This window comes from Lissotriton helveticus, chromosome 12, assembly GCF_964261635.1.
Source record: "Lissotriton helveticus chromosome 12, aLisHel1.1, whole genome shotgun sequence".
Lineage (NCBI taxonomy): Eukaryota > Metazoa > Chordata > Amphibia > Caudata > Salamandridae > Lissotriton > Lissotriton helveticus.
The window spans coordinates 563,407,872-563,430,042 of NC_136073.1; the positions used below are offsets into that span (position 1 = coordinate 563,407,872).

The following is a 22,171-nucleotide window of genomic DNA, read 5'->3' on the forward strand; positions in this document are numbered from 1 at the left end:
CATCTCAGTATAATTCCCACCTTCTATCTTATTGTGTTTTCTTTTCTGACTGTACTTCTATTTGACAATAAACATGTTCACAAAAACAATATATAAATATATATTTACATATATTTAGTTTAAAAACTATTATTAAACAAATACATTTAATTTATATTATAATTTCATACTTTTTTAAATTATGCAATAAAATAACACATAATATATACATATACACCCATACCAAAAACACAAAATAATGAAAAAACAAGCCATTTTAATTAAAACAGAAAAGTAAACAACATAAATAACTTACAAATTACTAAAAATAATTTACCATTTAAAACATTAATAATTATAACTATTATAATTTTAAATAAACAAAAACATAATAATATAAATTGTAGAAATAGAAAATAAATTATAAAATGTTACATTTAATACTTATACTATTCCCACTACAGTTTATACAAAAGTAGGCAACGTGTTGGACTAAGGAGGGATAAAAGGTACTACTCCCACTTCATGCAATGCAGTAGTAAGAAACTGTTACATCGCACAAGGCTAACATTTACCAGGCCCACTACAGTCACTGCAACAGTAGGGTAATTGTTAAATTGCGGAGGGGTACAATATACTATTCCCACTCCACTAAGGGCACAATTCAGAGTGGCTTTGCATGAGCGGACTGCCATGCCGGTAGTCTGCTCCCTCACAGCCAAACCAGTGTTTGGGCCACCCACCAGATTACATGTTTCCTCATGTCTGGTGGGCTGTTTTAGGTGTTCCCATTGTGGTGCCTCTGAAAATGGGCACCGCAATGAGAATGCCAAGAAGAATTCCTGCACGGCATGGACTGTAAAGCTGTGCAGGAACTGGGGTGCACGTACAAAGGGGGGCAAATGTTGTCCCTGCCTGCATGCATCCCCATGCACATGGACAATAGGGGCCCTGTAGGGCCCACCTTTGTTTCAGGACTACCAGCTTTTTCATGGAGGAGAGACCTTCATGACACCGCTGACGGTTGTGAAACTCCTAATATGCTTGGCGGTGCTGCAGCGGCACCACCAGCATATTACTCAGCCCAGGACTGGTGCACCACCACCAGGTAATGGCAGTTCGCTGGCTACTGCGACTTTGCAATGGCAGTTCAACCTCCCAACTTCTAATGGGGTGGTCGGGCCACCAGTGCGGTGGTGGCTAGACCACCACGCTACCATGAGTCTGGCGATCCGTTGACTGCCAGACTCATGATTAGGCCCTAAGTAAAAGCAATGCAAAAACTGTTGGATTGCGGAGGCGTACAATTTACTATTCCCATTCCATTCACTACAACAATAGGGAAAGTGTTGGATTGCGAAGGGGTGAAATTTACTATATCCAGTCCCGTCAGTGCAACATTAGGGAAACTATTGGATTGCAGAGGGGAAAAATTTACTATTCCCATTCCCATGAATGTGACAGTAGGGAAAGTGTTGGATTGCGGAGGGGTAAAATGTACTATTCCCACTCCAATGAGCGTAACAGTGGGGAAAGTGTTGGATAGCGGAGGGACACAATTTACTATTGCCACTCCAATCAGTGCAACATTAGAAACAAACTAATTCTTTTCAACATTATATAAGCCTTTAAAAAACATAGTAAACAACTAAAAATATAAATATGCACATAAAATAAATACAAATGTATTTTACTTTAAAAAATAATTTGAATAAGTACATATTACAATGTCAAATTCATATAATAAATTACTACAAATATTATTATAATCAAAATACAAAAATATATTCTCAAAATAATAACAAATAATAAATAAAATAGTATTTACATTTAAAAAACTCAACATAATCAACACATACAATAATAAATAACTTAATTAAAAAAAATATTTACCTAGATTTACATTTGTTATTACTTAAGTCACATTCTGACCTATACTTCAGCAAAGTATGCAACACATATCTAAACATATGTATTACAATAATAGTATTTACACATGATACATAATTAATATTATTTAAAATATTAAAAACAAAAATGTATTCCTAAAATAATTATAGTAAATTACCACCCCATCAGTTATCCATACAAATAAAACAATGTACACAAAACATATAAATAAATAAAATATTATTTCCAACATTTTCATAATTAAATCTCAATTAAACATGTATTTTTAACAATTAAATAATAATACATTAATACAATGTAATTAACTTCCCACCATTTACTCCTACAAATTCAACACCTCACACCTAATATATAACAAATAATGTATTTACATATTTAACATAACTATTTATCATGTCTATAATTATTATAAATCCTTTACACAAACAAAAATTACAATACACACCAAAAGAAAGCCCTTTAATATATTACAGAATTTACATAATTAGTTTTCATTGAAATAGATAGTATTATTTAAAAATTATTAATAAAATAAATCTATATTAAATAATTCTAATGTACTTACTTCACACCCTACACTCCTACAGACCCACAACCCACACCTAAAATTTAACATTAAAAAAATAATTATTTAGACTATTAACAAAACTATTTAACCCACAACATAGCCTCTACAAAACCAGTGCTTAATTTGAGCCGGTGGTTTCAGGTGCTCAGCACCAGCATTTAACTGGTTTCCGGTGCTCGGCACTGGCACTTAATTGTCAACATCACACTTATGACAGTCTGCCACATAGTGGCACTGTTCATCTAATTTAGAGAGGAGCAGAACAACGGTTGTTTTTTAATACAATATACATGAAAAATGATAGTTTGGGCCCTGGCACTTTTTAGTTTACAAATTAAGCACTGTACAAAACACACATGCTCCTAAAATGTAACTTAACAAAATTAACATAATTAGTTCATCAATTTAATAATTAATATCAATTAAAAAAAAATATTACTTAATTAAAATTAAAATACTTCACACCCTACACCCCTACAAAACCCACAATCCATACCTAAAATGTAACTTAAAAAAATATTTGCACAATTAACATATTTTATTATCAATAAAATAATTAATATTCATTAAAAGGTAAATATTAATTAATTTAAATTAATGTACTTCCCACCCATGTACCCCTATAAACCTCACAACCCATACCTAAAATTAAGTTAAAAAACGTAATTTCACAATTAGCATAAATAATTATCGCAATTTTTTATATTAAATAAAAATGAATTAACCATTAGCTATAATTGATTTTCTTCCCACCCTTTACCCCTATAAACCCCACAACCCGCACTTAAAATTTCAATTAAAAAAAGATAATTGCACAATTGTAATTATTAGTTACAAATTGAGTAGTTAATATAAATTAAAAACAAATTATTAACTAATTATAATTAAACTACTTCCCACCCTGCACCTCTATCTAAACCCACAACCCCCTATGGTACTAAAATCACAAAATGTATTAAAATACATTTAATAGCTATTAAATATGTATCAACTATATTAAAAACAAAGAATAATTATACAACAAATTTACAACAAATACATTTAAAATATATACTAAAATACATAGCAAACATTAAAAAACTATATTATTAACAACTATATTTTTGCGGAAGATATTAATAACTTTGGAATGTATATTACTTACCTGATATCGATATTCTTGACAATGGTATTCTTGCTGACGATATGTCCATATCACAATATTTTGTACACAATATTTTAGTAGGATGATATTTTGGTTTCAGTGTTTTGTCTGAATACCGATGTAGTCACTCCCTTTAAAATTATGATAAAAATCTAACTTTAACTAAAACCTGGTTCTATCTCTTCATCATTGTCTCCAATTATTTACTGTGAATTCCAACTGAGATATTAATGGTTAGAAGGAGTTCTAATAGAGATATCTATGGACTGCAGATACTAATGTTATTATTTTGCATAACTTTAACCGAATTACTGGTTTGTATGATCTTAGCTCAACTGGATTTCCTCAGGAGGTTTGGTCTAGCAGTGATAATAATTCACTTGGACAGCTTAGTTTTGAGAGTTATATAAATGAGCCTAGTTATTAGTTTGTAGGTCAGTTACGAAATTCCTGGTCCTCATTGGGTAACTGGAGTTGTATCCCTTATGTCCCACCCCTTTCGGCACGATTCACGATCGGAAGACCAAATGAATGAGAGGTGAAACGAATCATAAGAGATAAAAAGGTGAATGATCAAAAGGGTCCAGTGATGCTACAACATTGATCACCAAGCACAGAGTCGATATTAGGAATGAACTGTTGTTGCCACTGACATGACAGTCTATGTTTCCGGCATCTACCGCTAAGAACCCGATTATGAGTTTGGTGGTGCAGCACCGGGTCTGCCTTGCCAAACCAGTGGTGAGGCCCACTGCCAGATTACGGGTGTAACTCGTGTCTGGTGGGCATTTTTTTGGCGTACGCATTGAAGTGCTTTTAAAAACAGGCACTGCAATGGGAACGCCAAAAACTGAAAAGTCCATGACATGCAGGAACTGGTGTGCATGCGCATAGGAGGGCACATCTTGTGTCGCCCTGTGTGCATCCACATTTTTTTCCCTCTCTGCCAGGGTTTAAATGGAGGAGAAACAGCCATGTATACCCTGGCAGAGAGGAAACTTCTAATATGCTCGGCGGGACCGCTGTACTACTGCCAAGGATATGGAAATGTCCTTATCGCCTCAACATTGCCTGGGAGTAGCAGTTCCCTGGCCGCTGTGGCGGTCCCACCACCAATCTCACAATAGGGTGGTGGGGAGGCCCCCACCACTGCCCCCGCGAGTCTGGTATTCCTCAGACCATCGGACTCGCAATCGGGCCCCAAGTGTCTACTTCACACTTACATTCTCAACAACTACCATGTCTTACCTTGGGGATTATGTATCCTGAAATGCTGACCTCTTTCCAAGGAGCGTGGTAGACACCAAGGGGGACAACATTGGAAAAGCGCTGGATCTCATGCAGGACTGCCTGTGTGTAGGGCATTTTTGCCTTATCCTCGTAATTCAAGAGCTCACTGTCTCCAAAGACCGCCTCAATTTCTTTATGACACCGTTCTGTAAAGAACCAAAAAATATTCATCCTTGGTGTTCCTTTTTCATGCATTGCGTTTATTAGGCTCCTCTGAAATTCCTAATGCAGATAAAAAAACACTCTACCATAACTTCACACCCTTGAACCCTTCTCTTTTCTTGATAATATTGAGGAAGAGCTTGGATTTGCATTGTTCCAGAATGATGATCCGCACTGTCAAATAAAGATAGTAATATATTGGTATGGATTTCAGTTGCTTGCTTCAGAATATTAAAACTTGTTCATATACTCCTTTACCTTCAGCAACCAGAAATGTTTATCCCATCCCTATTTGAGTTTATGCCATCAATTTAGAACTGCAAATATTGCAAGCTTCACTGTGGGCTGTAGCTTAACTCAGCGGTCCTTTGTCTGAACATTTACATGTTTATTTCGTGGCCTCTGACACTGAATGAGGGCAGCAGCTCCTGCAGCCAGTCACTGATAGAAGTCTGTACTACGACTAAATCTTCCCATAACAATTGCACTGAATCCGCTGATGGTTTGGTGCCTTCCTTTAACACAACATACTTTACTGCCTTACATAGGTTTGCTTCTGGAAAGTCCTCTAAAACTAAGGTTATTCTAAAAGCTCCCTGAGTTTGTTTTGCATAAAAGCAAACGCCATCAAGCAAAGAAACACTAGTAGTACACATATTCTTCAGCTAAACTAAAACAATCTTCATATCTACTCCATTCCTTAGTTATGAAGTTAATTTGCTCACCTAAATCAACAGCTGCTTGCAAACTGTCATGCAAACTGCTCCTACCAAAGGCTGTTCTTTCCTCAAATCTACAAACGTTGATTTAATCCTTTGCTAGTGCCACCAGAAACCACCCTTATTACAGAAATGTGTTTCATATCTCTCTCTATATATAAATATAGAGATATTTACACATATATGTATTTATTTATATATATATATATATATATATATATATATATATATATATATATATATATATATATATATATATATATATATATATATATATATATATATATATATATGTATATATATTCACTGACAAAACCATAGGTTTCAGGGACCTTATTGTTAGGTGGACATTTCACTTGTACAAAACCAGAGAAATTCTGCTGTTATAGTTAGTTGAGCTAACTATAACTTGCACCCCCGCAATACACTGCTGATGACGTCACATATTACATCACTCATAACATGGTCAGTGACATCACTGATGACATCTCAAATGATATCACTGATGACATCACTGATATCATTGAGTGACTAAGTGTTTTTGAAAAGTTAAGAATCTTATCTATATATACGCCAAAGTGTATTGAAGAATGCGTGGGTGTATGAGTGTCTGAAAGGGTGATTTAGTTGGTACTTGACTGACTGTACAAGTGAGTGATTAAACATGTCTTGGTGAATACATGGGTGAGTGACTAATCTGTGTAAATGTCTGTATCAGTCTGTCAGTTTGTATGTAAGTGGCTGCATTGGTTTGTGAATAGATACATGAGTGTCTATATGGGTTATTGATTCGTTTTCTGAGCACCTGTATGGGTGCTTGAGTGTCCGTGTGGGTGGGTTGGGTGTGTGCATAGATGTGGGTTGATTCACTGGGTGTATGGGTTCATGAGTGCATCTATGAGGGGCTGCATGGGTGGGTGAGTGTATGTATAGCTGTGTTGGTGAGTGAATGGATATCTCAATGGTACATCTATGAGTAACTATATATGTGAAAGGTAGTATATTTGAGTGTTGGAGCATATGTGAGAGTGAATGATTGTGAGAGTGGATGTATGGTTGGGTGTATACTTGTGTCAGTGATTGTATTAGAGAATAAGTATGTGTTAGTATCTGTATGAATAAGTGAGATGGTGTGTGTATAACTGTATTGCGGAGTAAATGGCAGTGTGATTGATACTGTGGGTGACTGACTAGTAGTAGTAGTAGAGTTTATTTGTTGATTAATTAAAATCATTACAAACGAAAGAAGAGAACCAAAAAACCAAAAAAAACAAATATACACAAAGCTATTAACATCCTAAAAATGATCCACCAGTAATGAGATGATAAATGACATTTCGATAACATATTAAAACATTACATACAAATAATTAAAATGCATTATATTTGCTAAAGTGCCTTCTGCTAGCAGCAAATACTATTATAGCAGCATTTAACTAAAGAGACATGTATTAGCAGTAAGTATTATAAATACAAAAGTGTAGCTGTTTTCCATTTGCAAGCAATAATAAAGTGCAATGTGCATCACTAGATTAGATTGTGCAACTAGGCCCTTAAGCTGGTATAACATTATACTTCAAACAGTTCTCCAGTTATATTCCTTAGATAATTTATCTCGAAATACATTTACTTAGTCCATCAACTCTTTTAAATTTCTTTTCTACAATAATGATGAACTTAACAAAAAGATAAATAAGTTTGACTGACTAGGTTTGTGAGTAACATTATGGGTGCATGACGGTGTGAGATTATCTGAATAGGTGTATGAGTGCATATATCAGTTGCTGTATTGATCAGTGACTGCGTGCATGAGTAATTGTATGGGTGAGTGAGTGGATGTGTGTAGAACTATGAATCAGTGAGTGGGTATGTAGTAACTGGTATTAGTGTGTCTATGGCTTCAAGAATGATAGTATTTTTGAGTAGCTGTATGAAAGGTTCAATTAGGGTGGTAGGAGGTGCATCAGATATTAAGTGGATGATGTCATCATTGATTTCATGAGTGATGTCATTTGAGAAGTCATCAGTGAAGTCATCAGTGATGTCACTGATCATGTCATGAGTGATGTAATATGCGAAGTCATCAGCAGTGAATGGCGGGGGTGCGAGTTATAGTTAGCTCAACTAACTATAATGGCCGAATTTCTCAGGTTTTGTACGAATGAAATGTCCGACTAACTATAATGTCTCTGAAACATGTGGTTTTTTCAGTTAATTCCTAAGGTTTTTTCAAATGCTAATTTCTAACTATAACGTCCCCGAAACCTATATTTTTTTTCAGTGAATTTCCAAGGTTTTTTAAATGCTAATTACTAACTAAAATGTCCCTGAAACCTGAGTTTTTTTGGGTGAATTTCTAAAGTTTTTTAAATGCTTATTACTAACTAAAACGCCCCTGACACCTATGTTTTTTTCTGTGAATTTCTAAGGGTTTTTAAATGCTAATTTATAACTATAATGTAGTAGTCGCTTTTGTAGAGTGGTGCAGAAAGGGGGCTGGGCCTCTGATCTGTGCTCAGGGATTCCGCTGCGTAGGACTTACGAGAGGTACCAGGAGGGCTCCTTGGCCCTTAAAGTCTCTCAGGAATAAAGTGGACTTCATCCCCCAACCCGTAGTGTGCCAGGAGGGGTGTTTGCAGAGTGGTGGAGAAAGGGGGGGGCATGGTCTCCAAAGACATCTTAGCAATCCCACTGTGTGGGACTTACTGGAGGTAACAGGAGGGGTAGTTTGCCCCCAACTACAACCTTGGGGGCCAACTACCCCTCCTATTACCTCCAGTAAGTCCCACACAGAAGCATTGGTAAGTACTCATTGCAGACCATGCCCCCTTTGACCACAAGTCTGAAAACGTGCTCCCCGGCGCTTTCCTCGAAGGGGTTTTAAGTCCCCTTCACTGCTGGGGGTTGTTAGGGGCCAACTAGCCTACCTGTTACCTCCAGTAAGCCCCACACCGTGGGACTATTGAGAAGTGGACACGGGTCATGCCCCCTTTCTCCACCACTCTGTAAACAATTCTCATGGCGTGCTTTTGGTTGGGGATGAAGTCCCCTTGCCTCCTAAGGGTCCCTGGGGGCCAACTAGTCCACCAGGTATCTCCAGTAAGCCCCACACAGCTGGATTGCTGAGAGTGGTCCGAGGCCGTGCCCCCTTTTTCCACCACTCTGCAAATGCGCTTCCTGCACACTGCTGCTCGGGGGATGAAGTCCACTTTAGTATTGAGGTCCCCAGGACACATGTGGACCTCATTGCCCCACCAGCAGGGCGCCAAAAGGCACGTTTGTAGAGTGGTGTAAAAAGGGGCATGGCCTCGTACCACCTCTCAGCAATACCACTGTGTGGGGCTTACTAGAGGTACCTGGTGGGCTAGTTGGCCCCTAAGGACCCTTAACATTCTAAGGGACTTAATCCCCCAACCCAGAATGCACCAGGAGGTGCTTTTGCACAGTGGTGCAGGGAGGGGGTGGGGCCTCCGGTGAGATGGCAGCTTTTTTTTGCTTTGTTGCTTTGGTTTTTGGAATGGGGGCTGTGTGTCCCCCTTTCCCATATTTATTTTTGGGGCCCTGGGGACCCCACCCCCCAGGGCTGAGCATTTGTTTGTCTTTTGTTAAAACAAAAATGGTAAGGGGCCGCGCCCCCCCCCTCCCATGGCCGATTTCGGCCCCGGAGACCACATCCCCCGGGGCATGGCCACATATATATATATTTTATCTAACTTATCTTTAAGGAGGAGGGCTGCGCGGCCCCCCTCTTGAGGCCATTATTGCCCCGGGGACCCCATCCCCCAGGGCATTGCCATGTTTAAAAAAAAGAGTTCACGGAAGTGGGGCCGCATGGCCCCACTTCCCTGGGCCACTTCTTGCCCCGGGGTCCCCATCTCCCGGAGCCTATACTTACGTTGGGGACCAGGGGGGCGCCCCAATGCCCCCGCGGTCCCAGCCAGCTCCCCACCTCCTGCGGGAGCCGGCATTGCTTTTGGACAAGGGAAGATGCTGACATGCAGCTCCCCTTGTCTAAAAGCAATCTGCTTCACCTCATGGAAGCGACAGCAGGTTTTCTGCTCTCCCTTCCGCAAAGCAAAGCATAGTTTGCAATGACAGGGCAGGAGTCATGCTCCGCCCTGCCATTGCAAACTGCCATGTCCCGGGTGTGGGCACCCCAGGACATTGCTGGAGCTGGCCCAGGGCCATGGAGGGCTCCAGGAGGGGGGCCGCACTGCCCCCCTCCCAACATGTAAATAGCCCCGGGGTGGTGGTGGTCCCTGGGGCCGGGGAGCGCAAACGGATGCCCGTATTTAAATTATTAGTGCCCTGGGGAGGGGCTTGTCCCTGGAGCAGTGTGGGGGACTTGAGACGCCCACACTTAATATTTGTATTAGCCCTGGGGAGGTGGCAGTGCCCGGGGGGCCCGCAAGGCCCCCTCACCGCATAATAAGAAATGCCCCTGGGAGGTGGAGGTCCTCGGGCAGCGTGGGGGGCAGTATCCCCCAATGCATTTTTTCATAAATAGCCCAGGGGAGGTGGCGGTCGCCGGGGCTGTGGGGGAGCCAAATGTCCCCGTACCTTAGGAGTAAATCCCTGGGGAGGTGGCGGTCCCTGGGGCTTCGGGGCCCCCTGCGAGCCTCAGCTACATACATTTGGATTGTCCCCGGGACCAGGCCCACCCGGGGGCTTAAGGAAAACGAAGCGCTGAAGCCCCTGCTCCAATTTAGTTTTTTCAATTTTCTACCGGATTCGCGCACCCAGCGCGACTTCGGCCCTAATGTTTTTGAAAAAAATATATTTTTTCGGGCAACCTCCTAAGCAGGCCTGGGGGGGTCAGGGTGTTTCTACCCTGCCCACTTTTCTTGTTTTTTAATATCTTTTTTTACTGTTTTCTTGTGACTGGTTTTACTGAGTCACAAGATGCTGCCAACACTTTCTGGTTTGGAGTGTTGGCAGCCAATCAGAATGAAGCTTGTGATCGGGAGGGTTCGCGAATCCTCCTCGGTCATCAGATATCGATATTTTTTACTTTCAAATTTCTCAGGAACTACTCAATGTATTTACCCCATTTAAAGCAAAGAGTGCACCCAGGACCAATAGTTACCTCTGCCAAATTTGGTGTAATTCTGTTCAGCAGTTCGGGCTCTAGCCGCAACAAAAAACCTATGGAAATTAACATGGAGAAAACGCGTATTAGGAGCCCCCTTTTTTCTCAGCCTCGGCTTGACAAATCACCCCGAAACTTTCATGACAGATGACGGGAGCTCCCCATTAGTTTTGAAATTTTGCGAAGATTTGTCAAACGGTGCCAAAGATATTGGCAAATCAAAAACGCTTTTCCTATTGAAACTAGGTCCTAACTAAAGCTACCTACTGGCGAGCGCCAATAGGTAATATATATATATATATATATATATATATATATATATATATATATATATACATACATATATATACATATAAATTTATATATATTTATTTATATATACACACAAACAACACTCGTTTTCAGGAGTCTCTCTGCCTCTTCAGGACGGTGCGCTCGATCGAGGTCGCGAACCTCGTTAACATTCAACAATCCTTTGTCGAGTATACAAAGAAAAACACCAAGTCCAATTTCTTATAGCGTGTTATTTAATAACACATGTGGCAAAACAATACCTGATGCGTTTCGGTGCAGCCGCACCTTGGTCACGGGTCACGGATAGTTTGTTTCAATCAATACATATAGTGCATATAGACATGAAAGTAGGACTACATATCACATTCAAAACAAAGGAACCATGGCATCCATTTTGAAATGGTAAATTCTTAGTATTACCAGACAGCAAATTGCAACATTATTCAAATTCATAATGTCACTAAGTACATTAATAAACTCCATGTATATAAAGTGACAAGGGAATGAAATTATGTATATTTACTAAAACCTTTCAAAACAATTCTGCCCCAGTGGGCCAAAAATTAACTGGCACATTATTAAATACTCATATCCTGTGAGGCTGGAAACATATTTCAAGGAAATTCTGCCCAAGTGAGCCAATGATAAACAGGCACGTTGTTAAGTAACCTTCTCCTAAGAGGCTAGCATATCTAGCCAAGCTGCCCTTTCTTCATATTATTGGAAACTGGTTGTAAAATTACAATATCACCCATGTGGGCTTCCCACCAGTATCCCCAACATCCTTCCAGGTATAGTTTCTTCTTCAAATCAATCAGGCCCATGTGGGCTTATATACATGAAGCAAAATTACATTGAGTCACAATATAGTGACCAATTAAAAAACAATCGATATTGTCGCTCTTGCAGGGTCCCGGGGTGCCCACCCTGGGACACTGCTGTTTGCTATGGCACGGTGGGAGCATGGCTCTCGCCCTGCCACAGCAAACACTGGTTTGGATTTTGTAAGCGAGAGCAGGTTTCCTGCTCTCGCTTACAAAATCCAAACCAGATTGCTTTTCCACAAGGGGAGCTGTATGTCAGCAGCTCCCCGTGTGGAAAAGCAATGCCGGCTCCCGCAGGAGGCGGGGGGCAGGCAGGACCGTGGGGGCATTGGGGCACCCCCCATGGTCCCCAACAGAGGGTCCAGGCCCCGGGGGATGGGGTCCCTGAGGCTAGGCGTGGCCCGGGAGGGGGCCACTCGGCCCCCCTCCCTCAATTAAAATAAATAAATAAATAAAAGAGGCACTGCCCCGGGGGATGGGGTCCCCGGGGCCAATAGAGGCCTCAGGTGGGGGGCCACGCAGCCCCCCTCCTTAGAAAATATATATATGTGTGGCCATGCCCTGAGGGATGGGGGTCCCCGGGGCTGAAATTGGCCTTGAGAGGGGGCCCCCTTCCTGTATTGTTTATTTTAACAGTAAATAAAAGAGCAGGTCCTGGAGTATGGGGTCCCAAGGGCCCCAATTAATGTAAAAGAAGTGGGGCCACACAGTAAAATAAAGTTAACATTTTAAAAAGCCGGCATCGTGGCTAGGCCCCACCCCCTCCCTGCAGCTCTCAGCAAACGTGCCCCCTGTCGCGTTGTAAGTTGGGGCATTAATTCCCCTTGAATACTGAGGGTCCATGGGGGCCAACTAGTCCACAAGATACCTTCAGTATGCGCCACAGAGCTGCGTTGCAGAGAGGTGTGAAAAGGGGCATGGCCACGTACCACCTCTGCAACCCAGCCCAGTTGCGCCACAAGGCTGGGTTGCAGAGGTGGTACGAGGCCACACCCTTTTTTACACCTCTCTGCAGCACAGCCTTGTGGCGCTTACTGGAGAAACCTGGTGGGCTAGTTGGCCCCCAGGGACCCTCAGGACTCAAGGGGAATAAATCCCCCAATTTACAATGTGCCAGGGGGCGCGTTTGCACAGTGGTGCAGCGAGGGGGCGGGGACTGACATAGCAAGTGTGCAAACACACCCCCTGGCACGTTGTAAATTAATCCCCCAATTTACAATGTGTAAGCGCCACAGGGCTGTGCTGCAGAGAGGTGTAAAATGGGGCGTGGCCTCTGAACACTTTTCTGCAAAACAGCTCTGTGGCGCATACTGATGGTACCTGGTGGGCTATTTGGCCCCCAGGGACCCTCAGTATTCAAGGGCAATAAATCCCCCAATTTACAATGCGCCAGAGGGCGTGTTTGCCCAGTGCTGCAAGAAGGGGGTGGGGACTGACATAGCAAGTGTGCAAACACACCCCCTGGCACATTGCAAATTGGGGGATTAAGTCCCCTTGAATACTGAGGGTCCCTGGGGGCCAACTAGCCCACCAGGTACATCCAGTATGCGCCACAGGGCTGCGTTGCAGAGAGATGGTACGAGGCCACTCCCCTTTATATACCTCTCTGCAGTGCAGCCCTGTGGCGCTTACTGGTGGTACCTGGTGGGCTAGTTGGCCCACAGGGAGCCTCAGGATTCAAGGGGACTTAATCCCCCAACTTAAAATGCGCCATGGGGCACGTTTGCACACTTGTCACATCATTCACCACTGTGCAAACAGGCCCTCTGGCACGTTGCAAGTTGGGGCATTAACTCCCCTTGAATCCTGAGGGTCCCTTGGGTACAAATAGCCCACCAGGTACCTCCAGTAAGTGCCACAGAGCTGCGTTGCAGAGGTGTAAAAAGGGGCGTGGCCTCGGACCACCTCTCTGCAAAGCAGCTCTGTGGAGCTTACTGGAGGTACCTGGTGAGCTAGTTGGCCCACAGGGACCCTCAGGATTCAAGGGGACTTAATCCCCTAATTTACAACGTGCTAGGGGGCACGTTTGCACAGTGGTGCAGGGAGGGGGCCTGATATAAGAATTTAGCAATCCTGCTATGTGGGACTTACTGGTGGTAATAAAAGGGGTAGTTGGCCCCGAAGGTTGATGTTGGGGGCTAACTACTCCTCCTGTTACCTCCAGTAAATCCAACACAGTGGGATTGCTAAGAGGTGTTTCGAAGGCCACGCTCACCTTTCTCCACCACTCTGGAAATGCAACTGGTATGTTATTGTTAGAAATTAGCATGTAAAAAACCTTTGCAGTTCACTGAACAAAACATAGATTTCAGGCACGTTATAGTTAGAAATTAGCATTTAAAAACCATTGAAATTCACTGAAAAAACCATAGGTTTCAGGCATGTTATAGTTAGAAATTAGCATTTCAAAAACCTTAGAAATTCACTGAAAAAACTATAGGTTTCAGGCACGTTATAGTTAGTTGGACATTTCACTCATACAAAAACAAAGAAATTCGCCCGTTATAGTTAGTTCAGCTAACTATAACTTGCGCCCCCGCAATGCACTGCTGATGACATCACATATTACATCATTCATGACATGGTCAGTGACATCACTGATTACATCACTGATAACATCTCAAAAAACATCACTGATGACATCATCCACATGAAAATCTGATGCACCTCCCCACACCCTAATATAACCTTTGATACACTCACTCTAAAATACAGACTACCATTTTCAAAACAATAGACACACCAATACCAGTTACAAAATATGCACTGACTGATTCCTAGGTGTACACACACATCCACTCATTCACCCATACAGTCACTCATACATGCAGTCACTCATCAATATAACACTATCATATGCACTCATACACATACACATACACTCACACACGCCACACATCCAGAGTTAATCACACACCTAGTCAGTCATGCAAACAATCAATCATACTTCCATTTACTCACTTATACAGATGCCACCTTACTTATTCATACAGATACTAACACATAATTACTCTCTTATAGAATCACTGATACAAGGACACACTCATCCATGCAGCCACACTCACAATCACTGACTCTTACATATAGTAATTTATATACACCATTACTCACATAAACTGCCTTTTACATATGTAGTTACTCACACATGTACCACTGAGACATCCATTCACTCACCAACACACCCATAGACACGCTCACCCACCCATACCACTATTTTCACATGCACTCTTTAACCCATATACCCAGTGAATCAACCACTCCCACATCTATGCAGAGTCACACATACACAAACTCAGCCAGCCATACAAACACTCAGGCAACCAATCAATAACCTATTTAGACACTCATGTAGCTACTCACCATCCCATGCAGCAGCTTACACAACAGACAGATTGATACAAACATTCACACAGTTTAGTCACTAACCCATGCATACAGTAAGACACATTTATTCACTCACTTATACAGTCAGTCACACGCCTACTAAATTCTCCATCCAGGCACTTATACACCCACTCATTCTTCAATACACCTTGACATATATATAAAATATATATACTTTATAGAAACACCCACTCACTGGATGATGCCATCAGTGATGCCATTTGAGATGTCATCAGTGATGTCATCAGTGATGTCTCTGACCATGTCATGAATGATGTAATATGTGACGTCATCAGCAGTGCATTGCGGGGGCGCGAGTTATATAACGGCCGAATTTCTTTGGTTTTGTACGATTAAAATGTCCAGCTAACTATAATGTGCCTGAAACTTATGTTTTTTTCTGTGAATTTCTAAGGTTTTTTAAATGCTGATTTCTAACTATAACGTGCCTGAAACCTAAGTTTTTTTCAGTGAAAAGAATAATATATATATATATATATTATTAAGCAAACCTTTTGAAAAAAGGACGCCGCACTCACTCTGGAGATTTTCAAGCAGTCAAATTTATTGACCCAGCATTTTCATAACCTTCCTACGCGTTTCGGACATCAACAGTCCCTGTTCACGGTAGTTTTACAAGTCCATCGTTTATTTCTTGTTATTTATACTATGTCACCACTGTTGCCATTAAGAAGCATTGTGGGCATAGTAGTTTAAAAAGAGGGTTTATACTTTTATCGAGGATGTCATCAGTATTTTAGACATTTTTCTCAACCGCAGAGTTACCAAAATTAATTGGTATGAAATCTTAAAAGCACAATTTGCTCACGAAGACTCCTTCTGAAATAAAGGGTTATTAGATTTCAGATGTTGGTTGTATGGCTGAGTGCCAGTTGAAAATCACCACTTGGTTGTTAAGTCATTCAAGAGCGATTTATATAGTTTAAGCTGAGTGCTTGTATAATTAATACTTGCGGATTGTACTCAATGTCTCCATTACTGATGGCATACCTGGATACAAACTGATGCTATTGAACAACACATTAAATTTACTAAATCCTACATAGGGTTCTACATTATAAAGTGGTGACTATTGAAGTATGTTTAGTACAGAAAGTCACACTATGTGGTCATAGGTCCAAAGTTATTATTTTCTTTTCTCATTCATTTTCTCTTGCAGTCCTTCATTTTGAGTAGTTTCTTTCCTTACAAAATTTTCTTCAGTCTTGACTGTAACGGCATCATAGAGTTTAAGATTTGACACAGGTGTTAATGGCTTTCACATATATCATTTCTGGTTACTGGTTGTTGTTAATCAGTACTCGGTTGTATCTCACTAGTATTTGTTAAAGATGTACATACATTTTTTCATCCCCATTGAGGCCTTGTGGGATTTTTGTTTTGAAGCGAATAATCAGTTTGGATTCTAAACGTCTACGTTTTTGTAGACGATTCCATCCTCTTTCATGTTCCACTATTGTTACCAGACCCGAATATTTAATATTTTGCCATGTTTTCTTCTTATGAGTCATCAGATGTTTGGCTATGGCGTAAGTTGTATCCTTGTTCTGGATGGCTCTGATGTGTTCAAGGATTTTTTTTAAGGCACAGATAGTTGAGCCAATGTAGCGTTTGCCACAATCACTTTCCAGAAGATACACTACAAAGTGTGATTCACATGTTATTTTTGATGTTACTTCAAAAGTTTGTCCCTTTGCATCTTTTAATGATTTTAGGTTCCTTTCAACTTTGCATGCCTTGCATGACATGCATTTGGTGAATCCATGTTGCCTCTTTTGTAACCATGTTTCTGTTTTTTTTACCATAAAATGACTCTGTTCCCGGGGGTATCTTGGATGGAAGGTGCTTTTCTATAAGAAATCAAGGGTTGGTCACCAATCAGATTGCCAATGTCCGGATCTTTTTTAAGCACATTCCAATATTTTGATAAAGTCTTTTTGATTTGAAAGCTCTCTTTCGAATATGTTAGGACCAATTGTGGTTTGTCCTCATTTGTTTTTCTCTAGATTTGTTTTTGTTAATTAGTGTTTGTGCTCTGGTCTTTGTTCTAGCTTTCTGCTCACCATGAATGATGTCCCTCTGTTTGTAACCTCTTCTGGAGAATCTTGATCTTGTTTCTTTAAATTTGTTCTCCATCTCTGCTATTTCCGAGCAATTTCTCTTCATACAGAGAAACTCTCCATATGGAATGCTTTGTTTTAATGCTACCGGACGGAAACTGGTGCCATGTAGGATGCTATTTGTAGAGGTTTTTTTCTGAAACACCGTAGTTTGAAGTTTGTCATCTTTTATGTATACTTTGGTGTCAAGAAAGTCTGTTTCTTTTTTTTGGATGTTGTATGTGAATTTAAGCCCCACCTTGTTGTCATTCAGGATGGCAATGTACTCCAGAAGTTTCGATTTCGTTCCTTTCCACAAGAGCAAGAGGTCGTCTATAAGCCATAAAGTCACATGGGAGGTATATGGTTCATTTTCCTCTCTCCAAGCCACGCATCTCTCCCACCATCCCACGGTGAGATTCGCGTAGCTTGGAGAGAAGGAAACTCCCATCGCTGTTCCGCGCTTTTGTGAATATAGTTTGCTGTTAAAGGTGAATACATTGTTAGTTAAACAAATTTAGATCATGTCCATAATCATTTTTGTATGATTTAGTTCACCAATAGGTCTTTGTTTAAGAAAGTATGCCATCGCTTTAAGACCAATTTCATGGTCTATAGACGTGTATAAGGAGACGACGTCGATAGTTACTAGCATATATTCAGGTTGCCAATTGGTTTCCATAAGGATTCTTAAAAAGTCACCAGTGTCCTTGATGTAAGAGCTTAATGTGGGAACTATTGGAGCTAAGAAGAAGTCGACATATGATGCCGTATTTTCAAGTAGTGATCCACAGCTTGATATTATTAGACGTGCTGGCAGCTTGTGCAAGGTTTTGTGCACTTTAGGTAAAAAATATATCGTCGGAGTTATTGGATTGACGACAGTGAGGAAATTTTTCTCATTTAGGCTTAATAGCCCTTCTTCGTGCCATCCCATAATTCGGCTGTGGATTTGATTTGTCATCTCCAGTATGGTATTATTGGCAACAATGGTATAGTTTGATTCATCATTAAGTTGTCGATTAGCCTCTTCAATGTAATCATTGGTGTCCATGATTACAATATTTCCGCCCTTGTCGGCAGGTTTGATTTCAATGCTTTTGCTTTCTTTTAGTGTTTTTAAGGCTTGGCGTTCATTCCATGATAAATTTTCTTGTTTTGTTGTTGTGTTTTTCATGGTTTCCAATTCCGCAACTACTAAATCATGAAAAGCATCGATACGGTTGCCTGGACGAAGTATCGGACAGATTTTGACTTTTGTTTGAATTCTATTTTAGGATGAATGTTTGTTGGAATCCCTATTTCTGCTAGTACTTGAGTATCAGTGAATTCAATTAACTCTGTTTCATGGGCTAGTTCCTGTGCTGTTCTCAAACTAGGAATTTCGGCAATGATTAAGCCCTGTTGTTCAATAGGCAGATTCATGTGATCTTCTGTTATAGCCTCTGTCATTTGTGATGATTTTTTCGCAAATAATTTTTTAAGTTTTAGTTTGCGAATATATTTGTACATATCTATTCGCATTTCAACACTATCATGATGCTTGTCCGGACAAAATGTAAGACCTTTATTCAGCAATTTATGTTCTGTTGTGGATAGATTGTAACTGGACAAATTTATGATCAGATTATGTTCCATTTGGGTTTTCTCCTCAGTGTCTATTTTCTCACTGTGGTCCTGTTGCGCAATGGATATCTTTGTTTTTCTTCCTCTTCGGATTTTGCGCTTTGGTCTCGATTTTCTGTTTGACCCCTTCCACGGCCCCTGGTATATCCTCTGCCTCGACCTCCTCCTGTTGTTTTTGGGTTCTGATGGTCTTCTTGATACAGCATTTGCATCTCCTCAAAAAAAGACGTTTTTTTGTTTGGATTGATGATGCTCCTCTTTGTTCTCCTTCACTTATATCTGATTCGGTTTCACAGGGTATCGTAGAAGGACCCGATCGGATGTTTCCTGATCTTTTAGCGAAGGTAAAAATGGTTCCGTTCTCATAATCTGATTCGTCCCTTCTGAACTTACGTTGCTTTCTTTCCTCAAATTCATTTTCGAGTCTGTCTAAATTTTTTTGTCCATGATTGTACGTAGTTTGTTCATTTTCTCCTCCTCACCTCCTGCGGCTTTAATCAGTTGTTCTGTTTCATTAATTTTTATATGTAGCTATTCCACATTCTTCTTGGCATATTTGACTATGATTTGAATCATAGTTCGAGAGCATTCCATATTATTATGCCCCTACTCTTCCAGCATTTCAGGGCTGGTGTCTGGGTGGTTTGGTAGGGTAAAGATTCGCAACCCCCGTGGTACTAGTCCCAATTCAAGATATTTCTCCAGGGTGATGATTTCCCAGCCCCTTGATATCTCTTTACGAAGTAATTGTTCAAGTTTTCAAGTATATATATATATATATTTATATATAATACCACAAACATTGCACCGGACGTAAGCCTGCAGACTCTGCAGGGCGGGTCAATGAAGTGTGACCTGTGCTCTCAATAAAAAATCCAACAACACGACACTTCTCTTCTTCAAAGCGAGGAACACTGACACCATGGCTGAAGGTAAAAAAATGCTTTTATTTTGTGTAGAGAGCTGCACAAGTACACAAAAACCAATGCGTTTCTCCTCCAGAAGAGGCTTGATCACGAGTAAAATCTCTGCTTCCACCTTGCCTTGTGATTTAACACTGCGGTTTGGTTTTCTCCAAGAGTGCATAGTCAAAACAGGTATGTCCATTTGTTTTCATTCCACAAAAAGAAAAAACATGTTAAAACTTTATTGTTTCCTTTCACGCACATGCTGCCATCTGTCTTTTGGTGGGGGACTGTCTACCAATGCAAAGTACGTTTTGTACTTGTCTTGTTGCAGGTTTTCATTTTCATACACAGCATGATTGTTCTCTCAGCCAGCAAGTGAAAAATCCCTCTTGCATGCTGTTACTAGCCTTCCTTACGATTTTCTTTTGGAGTGTCTCCGTTTTAGATCCTCAGGAATTCTCAGCGAGCTCCCTTTTTTGCGTATATATAGCACTGTACTAGTCCTATGCTTAAAGACTTTGCTGTAGAAATGGCAAAAGACTTTGTCCTTTTCTATCTCGGCGTGGATAGCACTTTGCTAATCCTATGCTTAAAGACTTTGATAGAAAAACAGACATTTGAGGTGAGCAGATCTAGAGTGTCGCTGGTGTTGAGAGTTCTCTAACAGGAGCTGCTTTCCACCTAAACTTGAGAATTACCCAGAGTTCTCTCCTTCCTTTTTGCATAATTTATGCGTCACTCTATGCCTGAAAGGGTTTTGTTTTGACTTATACTGGGTGCTCCCTTGTGTCTGGACAAAGCTATACCTCTCTGAAGAGCTCTAATTAGAGCAAAACACTGTGTCAGGGGTTGCTTTTACTCATTTCAGGTTGGCTTGAGTTGGTATTTTACCAATTCAAAGCTGTAATATTGTGCCTGGAGTGGTAAATGGCTTTTGACATGTTACAGCTCAGCAAGTACAGCACTGTGCTAGTCCTATGCTTAAAGACTTTGCTGTAGAAATGGCAAAAGGCTGTGTCATTTTCTATCTCGGCGTGGATAGCACTTTGCTAATCCTATGCTTAAAAACTTTGATAGAAAAACAGACATTTGAGGTGAGCAGATCTAGAGTGTCGCTGGTGTTTAGAGTGCTCTAACAGGAGCTGCTTTCCACCTAAACTTTAGAACTACCCAAAGTTCTCTCCTTTTTTGCATAATTGATGCGTCACTCTATGCCTGAAAGGGTTTTGTTTTGACTTATACTGGATGCTCCCTTGTGTCTGGACAAAGCTATACCTCTCTGAAGATCTCTAATTAGAGCGAAACACTGTGTCAGTGTTGCTTTTGCTCATTTCAGGTTGGCTTGAGTTGGTATTTTACCAATTAAAAGCTGTAATATTGTGCCTGGAGTGGTAAATGGCTTTTGTCATTTTACAGCTAGGCAAGGACAGCACTGTGCTAGTCCTATGCGTAAAGACTTTGCTGTAGAAATGGCAAAAGACTTTGTCCTTTTCTATCTCGGCGTAAGACTTTGATAGAAAAACTGACATTTGAGGTAAGCAGATCTAGAGTGTCGCTGGTGTTAAGAGTGCTCTAACAGGAGCTGCTTTACACCTAAACTTGAGAACTACCCAGAGTTCGCTCCTTCTTTTTTGCATATATATATATATATATATATATATATATATATATATATATATATATATTCACTGAAAAAACCATAGGTTTTACACCAGTTATAGTTAGCTGGAAGTTTTACTCGCATAAAACCATTGAAATTCCCACGTTATAGTTAGTTGGACTCAATATAACTTGCGCGTGCAATGCACTGCTGATGACGTCACATATTACATCACTCATGACATGGTCAGTGACATCACTCATAACATCACTGATGACACCATCCAGTGAATGTGTGCCTTTCTGAAAAATAAATATTAGTGAGTAATGTTTAAATATTTAAATATATGTATTAGTATTTCACTTTGTGTATAAGTGGCTGCATGGGTTGGTGAGTAGCTACATGTGTATGTATATGGGTTATTAGATGTTTTTCTTAGTATCAGTATGAGTGTTTGTATGGTTTGGTGGGGGGTATTACTTAGCACATAGATGCATGAATGACTGACTCTCTCTTTGTATGTGTTTTGAAGACAGCATATGTGCAGGACTGT

The 22,171-nt window shown here is 40.5% G+C and overlaps 1 protein-coding gene across 1 annotated transcript in view; it reads right to left on the reverse strand.

The window, feature by feature from the left end:
- The window catches only part of LOC144798398 (cytochrome P450 2C8-like), a 640,773-nt gene that overhangs the window by 137,440 nt on the left and 481,162 nt on the right, over positions 1-22,171 (reverse strand). The window contains exon 7 of the mRNA XM_078669253.1: positions 4,851-5,038. Coding sequence (XP_078525379.1) covers positions 4,851-5,038 — 188 coding nt within the window. The remainder of the gene's footprint in view (positions 1-4,850; positions 5,039-22,171) is intronic.